The sequence below is a fragment of the Rhipicephalus sanguineus genome, chromosome 3 (assembly GCF_013339695.2).
Source record: "Rhipicephalus sanguineus isolate Rsan-2018 chromosome 3, BIME_Rsan_1.4, whole genome shotgun sequence".
NCBI classification, from domain to species: Eukaryota; Metazoa; Arthropoda; class Arachnida; order Ixodida; family Ixodidae; genus Rhipicephalus; species Rhipicephalus sanguineus.
The window spans coordinates 210,339,044-210,353,181 of record NC_051178.1 but is presented as its reverse complement, the minus strand read 5'-3'; the positions used below and the strand labels follow the sequence as shown (position 1 = coordinate 210,353,181).

The window sequence follows — 14,138 nt, the reverse complement described above, 5'->3', positions numbered from 1 at the left end:
ATATCTAGATCACCTCGTATGGATCTGTGTAGATTTCTCACGAGACATATCTTGCATACAACACGATGACCATCTCGATGGGACAGCGCGAATGATAAGTACTAAAGATTCAAATGGTAAATACACAAGGTATACGATGAAACAGAATGAAACGGATGACAGCGTGTACACTCAGCACTGACCGTCCGCTGCCCTCTGACCGATAACACTGCGCCTAATGGTATTTGAGCCATATCATTCTGCAGTCCTATCGATCCATCACGGCTAGTCTTGTCGGGGCAGTCACCTTATTTATTTGTATCGGATGGCCAACGACTCTTGCGCGCTCCCACGCGTGTTGGTCAGTTGCCAGCCCGATAGCGGATGCGGTCTATATCGTACCTTCTTGAAGAGCGCAACGCACAAACAAAGCTCGCATCCACTGATACGAGCTTTGATACGCCGCTTGCTACCTCTCCTTCGCGTAAAGCCTCAAGGAAGTGTTTCCAGCATTAGGCTGCCGGTAAAAACAGCTATACGGACGAAATGGGGTCTGTCGGCGTTGGAACCGGCGCCGCTTATCAGCGATAAGCCCGGTAAAGCGACACAGTAATCACACAAAGACGCTGCTACACGACCCTTCTTTTGCCAGAAGTTCTGCGGGAGGTCGGTAGCGAATGCCCTGAGGAGATGAGCCATGGATGTCGTTTCATCGTTTCGATGCGCAGACTTCATCGGCCGACGTGACACGTCCACCAGTGGGACTCGTTGACTTGCGGCTGTGGCTGCAGTTCTTGTTCGCACTGTAAGTCATAATGCTTCAATGTTTCTAACTCAGCAAGCTGTGTCTTTCTTTCGTTTTATGCTTTTCTCTCCTTGTGCTGACGCAATATTGTGATCGTATTAATCATAAGTCCGGTCCTTTAAACTCAATCGATTTCTTCATTTTTGTTTTCCTAATCAAGAGAGTAAAGTCGAAGAAGCACTGAGATACCTTAGTCGACTTTCAGTATTTTGATGAGAGGATTTAGCTTTGTCAAGGCACGTCTGAAGTACTTTGGGCAATAGCCAAAATGAGGGCCTGAGGACTTTTGTTTGTGTTCTTAGGTATTAGCCGTGATGAGCAGTATATCTTACTAAACTAGCATTGAGCTACCAATTTTCCTCACAAAACAGAAGCGATAGTTTGCTTATTTTGTTACATATAGTAAAATAAAAGGAAACGTAGCCCATTGTACGACTAGAGCATCAGCGGTGAACATTATGGTCTAACACGCACAAGCCCGGGCAGTTTGGAATGGCGCATGTTCTCTGCGAAATGACAAATATTTGTCCTGCAGCGACGCTATCTTATCCATCATACCTATCACTCTCTGCATCGCACTACGCAGTGGCTCAACGACATCTTTCGTCACCAGAAACTGCGCCTCCTGCACGTGGCGCTTAATCTTTCATAACTCGCCACTCGGAAAGAGAAAACGGACAGAGCAGTGCGCTTTGTGAGCGCTCTAATTCTTGCACTGATTTCATCACTGGAACTAGCACGTCATGCAGCGCGCAACATGCAACCATTAGTTCAACACGCTGGCTTCGGGGAGAGCTGACCTAAATGTTGGGAAAGCTTCGAAAGTTTGGTTGCCAAACAATGAAACTTGTTGAGCGAGCTTTCATTCTGAAGTTTCCATGAACATTATTTGCTCGAGCGCACCATGCATAGAACTGTGGTTCGAAATTATTAACGGCACTCGTCACAAACCACGTAGGAGATCCAACAACTGCCGCAACAACTATACAGGGTGTTTTTTTAGAAAATATATAATTTTTGTAAAAATTCTATGACATTCACGCTCCGATCGTTGTCACACACGCACTCTACGTCGAGGCGGAAATACTTTGCCGCAGCTAAAATGACACTGACTCAAGTAATTAACGATAACTCGTTAATCAATTTTTAATTATTGACTTGAGGGCAGTTGTTTACATTCGAAAGGTGTAGTGCGTGCTAATTTATGGCATGTCCAGTTTTTAGAAATCACGAAAGTTGCACGTAATTCGCGTTATTCGATTTTTTTTTCTTTTTTGAAATCGCAATTGAAGGCGGCCGGCGCGCAGAAAACGCGGCGTTTCTATTGCGTGAGACCGGAACTACACGTGACAAAGGAGTGACGAAATTTGAATCAAGGGCGCCGAAGCAGAATATGGGCTGGAAAATCGGCAAGCATTCTGAAATACTCAAGAAGACAGCTTATTTTTTGGGTGCGATATGTGGTCTTTCATAAACTATAAACAGGAGCGAAAAACTATTTCGCCTGTCTGCAAGAAGAAGCACCGCAGTGGCTGCCACTGACTTTTATGCTTCACAGAAAAAGAAAAGTTTGATATCGCCGTATTCTTGTGCGCAACTCGAAAACACGGTTGATCCCTCCGTCATAGGAATCGGAATAACACGAAAGTAAAGCGTGCCCTTACAGAACTAACTGAATGCTTACTGTACATTGATATAAGAGAGTTTGCACAATGTATATTAATGTCTGGCAGCTATAGCCCCGTTTAACGTGGATGCACCCACTTTGATGATTGGTGGTACATCTCCATCGTGACGACTAACGTCCATGTTAAATGATTAAACAAACCCTTGTGGTAGCTGTAGTAGTTAACGGTCAAAGCGTAATCAGAGAACGAGGTGTGATAGCCAGAAGAGCGTCGCATATTGGACGCAGAACTTGGTCGCCATCCCGCGGCATGTTAAAATGTGATTGAACACCACGGCCGGACTAGAGGGCAACGCAAAGCGCGTCGTGCCGCCCCGGCAGCCCGGCCGCGATTTTTCTCGGGGCGAGCGCGTGAGCATGGAACGCGGTGTTACAGCCAGGTGAGGCAGGCGCGCGTCGCACAGCTATTTTTGGTTTGTATTAGCGTGATGCTGAGCGAGGCCGACGCTTTTACGACGCTTGGGCAAAGGTCGCCACCTCGCGGTGTGTTAAGGCATTGACAAAATTCAACTTTTATTGAAAACGCGCCGAATGAAAGGGACGCGTAACGCGTTGCAGGTGCAAGTCGCGGAGGCCACAGCAATGACGAATTAATTTACCTTACCACTCCCAGAGGTCAACACGACCCAGCCGACCGGGAGAGTGGTAGATATAAAAGGCGCGTTCGTAAAGCCTCCAGAGTCTGTGACCGTGGCGCAGTGGATAGTATGCCCGGCATCTGTTGTTGCGGACCGAGCGGTCGTGGGTTCGATGCCCGTTGACGGTACCTTTTTTTCTTTGCCATCTGATTGTGTATATTTTTTCGACGTCATTTCCGTGACGGAAATACGTCACTGAAGTCTTGGTGGACCCCGGCATAAAACACTTTCGTGTTAAAAAAACAGATAAGCACGAAACACCACAAGCAAAGGTCCGGTGGCGCAAGTGAGATGCCGCTTCCCACGAAAGACGATGCGCCCTCATTCAAATTCCGTTACCCTAAGCTGACTAAGGAAAAAAATCACAGCATATCCACGGAGTGAATGATGATGAGTGGGCGAAGCTGCGGAGGTTCATCGGTAAACCGTGAATCTTCCGTGAATTCTGCCCAGTACATCATCACCGACGTGAGATCGGGCGCGTTTATACTAAAGGTTCGATGAGTTATGACGACTTGCAGCGCACTTTAATTTTACATGTACGCTGTGAATTTTCATTGTTTAGAAAACCATTTCTTTAGAAAACATCTGGCGTCTTTCGTTAAGCAGCTGGCGTCTTTTCGTTTTGCTTTAGAAACATCTGGCGTTCTTTTCGTTTTGCTTTTACAAAACATCTGGCGTCTTTCGTTGGTTTATTTCATCAATCAACGGCGTTTTGAACAAAATTTTTATTGTTTAATCACGCACAGGAGAAATCTCACCAGGCACTACCTTGGAGGTAAACAATGGCTGCTAATGGGAATGAGAGACAGAAGAAGTCGGCTTTTAGCTAACACTTACACTTCTACTTCTACTAACGTTTCCTACTGGAACATGCCAATGGCTGCTAATGGGGAATGAGAGACAGAAGAATTCGGCTTTTAGTTAACGCGCACGCTGCGAATTTTTATTGTTCAACAACGCACAGGAAAAATCTCCCACCGGCACCACCTTGGAGGTCAAGATCTGGTACTATAGCGTTACGACTGGTTACGCACTACTACGACTACGAGGGACGAACGGGTGCCGCCTTAAGGAGCTTCGCCCCTAAAAACCACAGCATTCCTAAGACTGTAAAGCAACACGTACACGCACGGTATCCTGCTACATCGCATCTACCCGACGCTTCATGCATACCACTGCCCGATATGCGACGTTCCCGACACACTGGCATACTCGAGTGCTCGTGGCGCCACCAAGATGCCGATAGCAAGACCGCAACGACCGCACGCATCAACCTCCTCGCCGAGACATGGGAGGCCACGATCGCCGCACGGGACCTAGACGACCAACGAGGACTCGTCGCCAGGGCGCGGGAAGCGATCGCGGCCAGACTGAGGGACTCCCCACCTAGGGTGACCTCGAGCTTACGAGCTCGGGAACCCTGTTTCGGCAAATTGAAAGTTTATTTCATCATCCTCATCATCACTTCCTTGTCACGGGTAGTTCCGGTCTGACGTGATAGAGTGGTGGCGCTTCGTGCGCGCCGGGCGCGATCAATTTCGATATCGACCATAAAAATCGATGCTGAATATCTCGAATTACGTTCAACTTTTGCGATTTCTAAAACACGAGTGTGCCATAAATTGTCATGCACTACAGCTTTCTAGTATAAACAAATGCCCTCAAATCAATAATTAAAAAGTTAATTAACGAATTTTTGTTAAGTAGTCGCAACAGTGTCATTCAAGCTGCGACAAAGTATTTCACCCTCGACGTAGAGTTCGTGTGCGAGAAGGACAGGAGCCTTAGTGTCACAGGATTTTTATACATAATTTGCATTGCCTAAACCAAAAAAAATCACAGCATATCCACGGAGTGAATGATGATGAGTGGGCGAAGCTGCGGAGGTTCATCGGTAAACCGTGAATCTTCCGTGAATTCTGCCCAGTACATCATCACCGACGTGAGATCGGGCGCGTTTATACTAAAGGTTCGATGAGATATGACGACTTGCAGCTCACTTTAATTTTACATGTACGCAGCTGGCGTATTTTCGTTTTGCTTTAGAAACATCTGGCGTTCTTTCGTTTTTTTTTACCAAAACATCTGGCGTCTTTCGTTGGTTTATTTCATCAATCAACGGCGTTTTGAACAAAATTTTTATTGTTTAATCACGCACAGAGAAATCTCACCAGGCACTACCTTGGAGGTAAAGAATGGCTTGCTAATGTGAATGAGAGACAGAAGAAGTCGGCTTTTAGCTAAAGCTGCGAATTTTTCATTGTTCAACAAAGCACAGGAAAAATCTCCCACCGGCACCACCTTGGAGGTCAAAGCGTAAGACTGGTTACTCACTAGGACTACGACTACGTGGGACGAACGGGTGCCGCCTTAAGGAGCTTCGCCCCTAAAACGCCCTGTATACCTACAGCCGCGGCCACATTTCTTGGTTCGTGAAAGCGCTCACCCAGCTGGCGTCGCTGTAGCGACACTATGCGGTAGCGGAGGTGTGTACCCGCAGCAGAAGAGGAAGTCCGACTCGAAGGGGACAAGGAAAGCGCACCTCGTAAGGAACGCTTTCGTGATCCCATCTCTTAATAATGTGCTTAGGAATCCTCATGGATGGATGGATACAACTTTATTGATTGTCCGGCAAGGTTTAACGCGACCCGGGCTTAGGTCTCCCACGGGGGAACGTCAACGCCTTGCCTCAACGCCGCCTCACGGGCTTGATGGACTGCCCACATTTGGATGCCGAGATCTGAGCTGCGCACAGCGGCAGCCCACCTCGATGACAAGGTCTCCGGAGCAACTGCCATCTATCTGATAACAATATACTACACTCCCACAGCATGTGTTTGAGTGTTGCTGGCCCTTACTGTCACGATTTGCATGTGTCGTCCTGATGCTTGTCTGGGTAGATTCGTTTAGCAACTTGTTCTTTTCACACGATAACGATGGGGTTGGGTCAAAGAATAAACTTCTCCGATAGTATCATACTTCGGCAACGAGGCTCTCTCTTAGTTCAGCTTCAGCGCGGCTTCCAAAAAACAACCCATAACTCACGGCAAAGAGCTTGATAAAAAAAACTACTATACAGGGACCTCTGGCGTCCAGGAGAGCTGCAAGTATGCTGGTTTAGCAAGCTCGAGACAGGCCCGTAGCCAGGAATTTTTTAGGGGCGAAGCTCCTTAAGGCGGCACCCGTTCGTCCCTCGTAGTCGTAGTCGTAGTAGTCGTAGTGCGTAACCAGTCTTACGCTTTGACCTCCAAGGTGGCGCCGGTGCGAGATTTTTCCTGTGCGTTGTTGAACAATAAAAAATTCGCAGCATGCGCGTTAACTAAAAGCCGAATTCTTCTGTCTCTCATTCCCCATTAGCAGCCATTGGCATGTTCCAGTAGGAAACGTTAGTAGAAGTAGAAGTGTAAGTGTTAGCTAAAAGCCGACTTCTTTTGTCTCTCATTCCCATTAGCAGCCATTGTTTACCTCCAAGGTAGCGCCTGGTGAGATTTCTCCTGTGCGTGATTAAACAATAAAAATTTTGTTCAAAACGCCGTTGATTGATGAAATAAACCAACGAAAGACGCCAGATGTTTTGTAAAAGCAAAACGAAAGAACGCCAGATGTTTCTAAAGCAAAACGAAAAGACGCCAGCTGCTTAACGAAAGACGCCAGATGTTTTCTAAAGCAATGGTTTTCTAAACAATGAAAATTCACAGCGTACATGTAAAATTAAAGTGAGCTGCAAGTCGTCATAACTCATCGAACCTTTAGTATAAACGCGCCCGATCTCACGTCGGTGATGATGTACTGGGCAGAATTCACGGAAGATTCACGGTTTACCGATGAACCTCCGCAGCTTCGCCCACTCATCATCATTCACTCCGTGGATATGCTGTGATTTTTTTCGGGGGAGGGGGGGCACTTGTTGAAAACCTTGACTTTTTGAGAAAAATACATATTTTTATTATTTGTTTCGGTAAAACACTCCCCTCCACGAAAATTTCTTGGGAGGGGGGGGGGGGTCCTAGTCCCCCCCCCCTGGCTTCGGCCCTGGCTCGAGAGTGATGGTTATCACGTGCATTTGCTTAAGTATCTGGTTCAATTACGGGGCTTTGCGACATTGTAAATAATCGAAAGAGCTTTTGTTATAAATTCAGCGATTTGAAATCATTATGCATGTGCTCAGAGTCTTATTACCTTCTCGGTAGAAAAATCGTCAGGCCTGCGTGTAACAAGCAGCACAGGCACAGCGAAAGCTGGAAGAGCGGCCTTTCTAGAGCGCGTTGTAGACACTCTTGGGGCAACTGTACAAGTACACATGCAAGGTACCCACTACGCCATAAATGATCGTAAGGTTCATGAAGTACGGAAGCACCCACTATGCCATTACTCGTCATTCTGAGGAGAAGCGTGGTACCCGCTACACATCTGTAAGGCATTATGTGCACTTTGATCTTTGACGGATGACGATGAGCAATTATGGCTGAGCCCTTTCTAATGGGTTGGAAGCATACAACGGCCGGCTCGTTGCTCAATTCGTATTGTGTGACGCCTGGTTGTTATTTTACTCTTCTACGACCAGTGTGTCGGAACGGAACGAAAACGAAAAAATTCGGCAGATCCCACGTACCGTGGGAGTCGATGTTATGCGAAGCACGCGGTGGGAAGGTGACTGTGGCGTAGCTTTTTTTACTGAGCGACACGTTACAAAATGACGCTAAATATTTGTATAAATTTTCTGCGCACACATATATGTTGAAGAGCCGCATATGTCTTAATAACCAGTTGCTTACGGTTGGGTAAAGCTGCCAATCGCAACGTGGTTATTACCAAGACCAGAAGCGGTAAGCTGATATGCAGTGCTAATACGTGTCCCGAGAACGCACGCACGTTTCCCGAACCCGAGTGCATGTGTGGAAATAGTTCTTGACAGTTCTTGAACAAGCGCATCATCAGCGTGATCAGTGAGCACCAGCAGCTGTTCATGACTTGTTATAGGATGCGGTCGTGATCGTGGTGACGAGGGGCCTATGTGTGGTGAAGTATGTGGTGTAGTAGAGCTGTTGGAATTCATGGATGCCTTGGCCATTTCGTCGACAAATTGTCTGTCGACAGAGCCGGCGACATGTCGGAACCTGAAGTCACCCTTCGCGTTGGTGAGGTATAGGCCGTCGAGGCTGGTAGGCCTGGATAGTGCTACGTAGACCAACATCAGTGGATGGTGTTTGTCGTAATCGTAGAATACCTGGGCGTATGTGGCCTACGTAGCCTAGTCTACAAAGCGGCTGTCAATCAATCTGGCATTATCATCGGTCAGCCTGAGGCCATCGGCCAGCATCGTAAGAAATGAAGAGGACACTACGTCGTTCTGGTGGACGAAGTGCACTTTACGGTGCGGTTATGTGAATATCATATGTAACTTTCGTTAATGTATTCCTCCGTGGTCGAGCAATGCTTCAATATATCTTGCTGCATCATAGGAATACAAACGTAATGTTTATTAGACTGCTATAAAAGAGGATCCAACACTCGAACTACAGATGTTAATCTGATATGACGCCTGTATCGTAGGAGTACACATCGTAGGAGTATCATGTAGTGTTTATTGCTTTCTTGTAAAATTAGATAGCCAGCACCACAACCACAATTGACGTTGCACCGATATTGCGCCTGCCTAGACTGTTTTTCCAAACCAGTTTATAGACCTGGCGTGGTTCAGTGGTAGAATACCTGATTGCCACGCAGAATGCTTGGGTTCGATTCCTGCTTGGATCCTAATTTTCATCCTTTCCATTCGTTGAGTCAACGCCGCCGATGTTGATTTTCCTTGGCGCTCTAGAATTTAAGTTACCAATGTCTGTTCTCGCTGTTCCTGAGATATAAACTGTCAATCACCTGTGGCGCATACCCGTACACAGCGGCCCGTGGTTAACGGGTATGTGCCACACGTGTGTAGTGGAAAGGGTTTGACGACGTACGCGACAGGATTTTAACGTTATTGATGTCCTGACCCAGCAATAATATTCGTCAAAACCTTTTACCCTCCCAGGCAAAATATGGTCTACACCAAATGAAGGAGGCGATCATGAGAGCAGGGGCGTAGCCAAGGGGGGGGGGGGGTTGGGGGGGGTTCAAACCCCCCCCCGAAATTTTCAGTTTTGCTTGCGTATATATACACGCACACATACAAACGCACGCACGAACATACATAAAGTATGGTTGACCCCCCCCCCCCCCCGAAAAAAATTTCTGGCTACGCCCCTGCATGAGAGCACCCAGACGTAGGCGGCTAGATAGATAGATAGATAGATAGATAGATACGTAGATAGAAACGCTCAAAGTGCCAGAGGTTCGCTAAGAAATGTTTCGCATTTAAAAACGAAAAGAACGATATTTTTAATGCCTTATGTCTTTAATGCCTTATATTAATGTCTTACAGATGTGTAGCGGGTACCACGATTGACGAAAAATGGCATAGTGGCTGCTTTGCTACTTCAGAAACAATACGGTGATTTATGACGTGGTGGGTATCTTGAATATGTACTTGTATAGTGGCCCCAAGAGAGTCTACAATGGACTCTAGGTAGGCCGCTCTTCCAGCTTTCGCTGTGGCTGTGCTGCGTGTTCCGCGCAGGCCTGGCGATTTTTTTTTATCAGAACAGCGGTCTCGCACAGCACAAAGTACATTCAATGACGTGCTGCTTCCTTGCTCGCTGTCGTGCTCGCTACCGTGACCCCAAGCATTGAGCCCGCTAAAAAAATTCATAATTGACTTTTGAGAAAATAAATAATACGACTTTGAATGGTACTGGTTTGTGCTATATAGTTGGTTGGAATTCGTGGTACAGTTCCTTCCGCTCCTCTGAAGCACGTGGGAAGAACGTGTTTTACCCCTGTCCCACTTTCTTAAGAGCAGAATCGCGAGTTCGGTTAGTTGGTGGATGTTCATCGTAATATAATTGACAGCGCAACGGGTTAAACACGGACAGAAAGAAGAAACGGACACAGCGCAGTTACTTGCCCTCCTCTTTCTTAAGAGGAGGGCAAGTAACTATATCACAAATCCAATGTTTTTATGATTACGTTAACTTGAAATTTTTCCACAAAAAGAAAAACATTACAAACCGTTACGGAACATTTTTTTTTACCATTCCGGAACAGAAACGGAACGGAACTTTTTGTGGTGGAACGAAACTAAAACCGAAACGAAAGACATTTCGTTCCGACACCCTGTCTACTGCGCTATATTAAATTATGTTAAGAGGATTGCTTGCCCGACACGACACCTGTATTGGGCATTTTTGCGAAAGAGTTTCAAGCACCAGCGTGGCTCTTTGGTAGAATACTCGACCGTGCCCGGGTTCAAATTCCATCCGTTCCTATAAATTTTTTTCTCACTTCATTATTCTGATTTCACGCGAGAGCGGTTACGGACACCGGCGGCGGCAGCAGCGGACAACTACGGCGCCAAAATCGGCTCTTTTTGTGAGCTCAACAGCTTTCGCTGTAATATATAAGGGCCCCAAACACCATCACTGTCCCCAGAGCCATGGCCGAGAGCACAGAGTGGCTGCTTACCAATGGCTAGGTGGGTGGAAGCAAAGAATAAAGTATACCACCGGTGGCATCTGTCGCCCAGGATGATGTCATCGCTTGATCTTGAAGAGCGATGTCAAGGGCATTTAACTTTACCTGCTGTTAGAGGTGCTAATGCTTGGTTGATGATGATGATAGTCTGTCAGAGTGGCCAACGTTCCTCGAAATTTTTTTCTCGTTCGCGCGATAGCGGTTACGGACACCGGCGGCGGGGGCGGGCAACTACCCCACTGCCGTTGTGATCTGTTAACCGCTTTCGCGGTAAAAATAGGCATCATGATAATTTTAGGTCAATAAAAACAAATAAAGCGTAGTGAGCAGTGCGACAAGAACATCTGTAGTGACCGTGAGGAAAATCCGACAGACTTATGCAGTAACCACCGTTATCGTAGTGTCTGAACGATAACAGTGTCAGAGTGTATACCCGCATGTGATCGCACGTTGAAAAAAGTGGCGTTCATGACTTCTTATAACGCGAACCATACATATATCACTTGCCGGTATACTGAAGCTGGTATTGACTGCTGCTGATGTTTTCAAGTGATGTGAGCTTAGCCTATGACTGGCGGTGATTGGCATACTCGTGTCAGTGCGTCGTGTCGTGATATGGGCGCCGCGGTGTGGCCCCGTGCTCTGCGTAACTCACAGGTTATGCGTCTGTGTGCTTGCTGTTCCAGCGCGCTCTGCGCGCCGCCTCGTTCGCCGTCTGCTCCGCGCTTTAAAAAATGACACATTTTCCTAAAATTTTCTCAAAGGAACATCGCGGGCAGTGAAACACGGCATATCTTGCAAGACTAGATGCCCCTACTCCCCGAGCATATTTGAAGGCATGCATCAGCAGGTTTTGGAAATCCATGTGCACCGCGCTGCTTTTCTTGCCGGCCTTATCGTCTTCGCGTTAACGAAACACACATCTTATGGTGTAGCTCTCGGCGATAACACGAAGTAGCCCCTCCTCATCTCGGAGCTTGAGTGGTTGTTTATATATAGGACCCAGCGTGACTCTCAAGATGTCGTTCACGACAATGTGTCCCATATTTATTTCCATATGTGTCATGACAGCTCATCCTAATTACACGCGTCGCGCACCCTCTGTCCTGTGCCCGCGGGGCTTTGAGCTAGCTTTCTCCAACCAACCCGCGTAGTGTACTACACTGTTACGGTAACCCTATATGTAAAGTACTTCACCCACTTAGTGGCTCAATACCGACCAAGGTGGCGTTCTGACCGTTTTCTTTTTCCTTTTTTTTTGGGGGGGGGGGGTGGGATAAGGCACAACTTCTATAGCAGTGCAAGCACGTCTCTATACTGTGGCGCTTTTTATATAGCCTACGTTCATACAAGTACGTATGAATGAAGTGTGCATGGGGGGCGGGGCGATGGAGTGCGAGGGGTTGACCGCGCAACATAGGCAGCTAGAGTACCGGCTGCATAATGTTCCGTTATACTCCTGGAATGCGCAATGTGTAAATAATGATCATGCATAAATAAACTTTCTAATCTTAAGTCCAAGAGACTTTCATCTGGTGAGGTAGGACGAGGTCAACCCAGTGCCCCAGGTGGCGTTGCATGCCCCCACTCCTCCTGAAAAAACGGAATGCTATATAGCCAATGATAAAGTGTAAGCTTCCAGGCGCACACTGGTTTTGCAGGCTGACAAGAGGTGCTCGTAAAGTAGGAGTTGTACAGCATCCTACGAGAACTAGCCGAGTGGACAATGGCGGCGCCGGACACGCGGGCGTGCTGGCCAGTGGCGGCCTCCGTCGCCGTCTTCGTCTTCTTCGGCACGATGTTGGTCAGGTCCGAGTCCATCATGTACGTGGGATTCATGGACATGCTTCACGTCAACCGAGAGAAAGCATCGTGGCCCCTCACGGTCGCCATCGTCACGTCGCAACTCTCGGGTAACATATGCAGACGCAGCATATATCCACTCGTGTAGTGCTCGTCTCGTGTCTATGTTTCTCGTGTTTACGTATTTTTTTGCGCTACCTGCTCTATGATGCATTCTTACAAACTCACCCAGATTTCCGTTCTCGTATACATCCACTGTCCGCATGTGCTTCTCAGTGCTGCATATAATTTGCACATATAACCGCAATGTGTGAGCAGTCGCACTGGCAATATCACTGGCACAAAACGGGGGCGCGTGGCCTCGCGAGCTCAAGTATTGTGCGTACCTTAATCTTGCCCACATTTCCACATATAAATAATATTTCCTCATTTGTGATCATCCCAAAACGAGATAACAGCGCTTAATTGTGTAAGTAGGGGCTAGTGGTCGCAGTGGGTCATCTTGCAGCTCGTCAAATCACGCGCTCCCATGTTGCAAATCATATCGAACGCGACTGTACAGCTCCTGATCTTTCGTCACATACTGGCAGACACGATACACAAGAAGAGAGCGAGAAGGAATGTAGGAAAGGTAAAGAGACTACGTCCAGTTTGCTACCCTGCACGAGGGGAGGGGAGCAAAAGAGAGAGAGACACACACACATTTCACAACACACACACATAGTGCAGCGTATCACAGGCGGCCGCTCAACGCTGTTGCCTTCAAGTACTGCAGCAGGGCCCGTGTGGCTCTCCGGGCTGATGTGCTAAGGGCCGATCGTCGAGTCTGCTCAAGGCACACTGGAGAGTCCGGCGATGTTGTTCAAGTTGTGCACAAGAGATGATCAACAGTCCCTACACAATGGCACTTATCGCACATGGATGAATCTGCCATACCACTGAGATGGCTGAGTGAGTTAGTAAACGCTACACCGACCCACAAGAAAGCGATTGCAGTTGTTAAAGTATGATGAAGATGTTGAAGTGAAGCAAATCTAGAGAAGGGGGCTTGTGTGCGATTGTGTAGGTCACTCATATTGACTCCACTCGCGCATAGCGTGTAAATGTACCTTCTATATATTTCTTGCGTCCTTGCAATAAGATAGTTATACGATGCACTAATTTAACGAATCGCATTGATGCAATAATTCCACCAGAAAAAAATGCCTTTTAGAAATAAGCCCGCCGCGAGTATTCGTAAGTACTAAATTAAGGCGCAGCTGTGGTGTCACTTCCGGTTGATACATCCGTTAATTTTAAAGGGCTCAAGAGTTACCACGAGCAGCGTGCACTTGCAGACAACTTTCTGACACGGTGACACCAAATGTCAATGCTCTATGAATAATACTGATTTAGCATGTCCCCGAGATGGAAAGATCAGCATGAGTTTTCGTTGGCGTAACCGTTCACTGCGCGTCTCGCTGACGGAATTATGTTCGGAGAAAGGCCGGTGGTAAGGAACTTCTTTGCGCATGTAGAACAGACAACACCTGCGAGTTTGCAGCACAGCACAAAGACCCGGATAGCTGGGAAAAAAGTCTCTTCCTCTATGAACGACGAGGTGAACATGTTCAATATGCGGACGCATTGTTTTAAAAATATCGACCATAATGAC

The 14,138-nt window shown here is 47.2% G+C and overlaps 1 protein-coding gene across 1 annotated transcript in view; it reads left to right on the top strand.

Moving 5' to 3' along the window:
- Positions 1-648: 648 nt before the first annotated feature.
- The window catches only part of LOC119386287 (monocarboxylate transporter 2-like), a 28,819-nt gene continuing 15,329 nt past the window's right edge, over positions 649-14,138 (top strand). The window contains exons 1-2 of the mRNA XM_049414292.1: positions 649-784; positions 12,343-12,594. Coding sequence (XP_049270249.1) covers positions 12,408-12,594 — 187 coding nt within the window. The 5' untranslated portion in view covers positions 649-784; positions 12,343-12,407. The remainder of the gene's footprint in view (positions 785-12,342; positions 12,595-14,138) is intronic.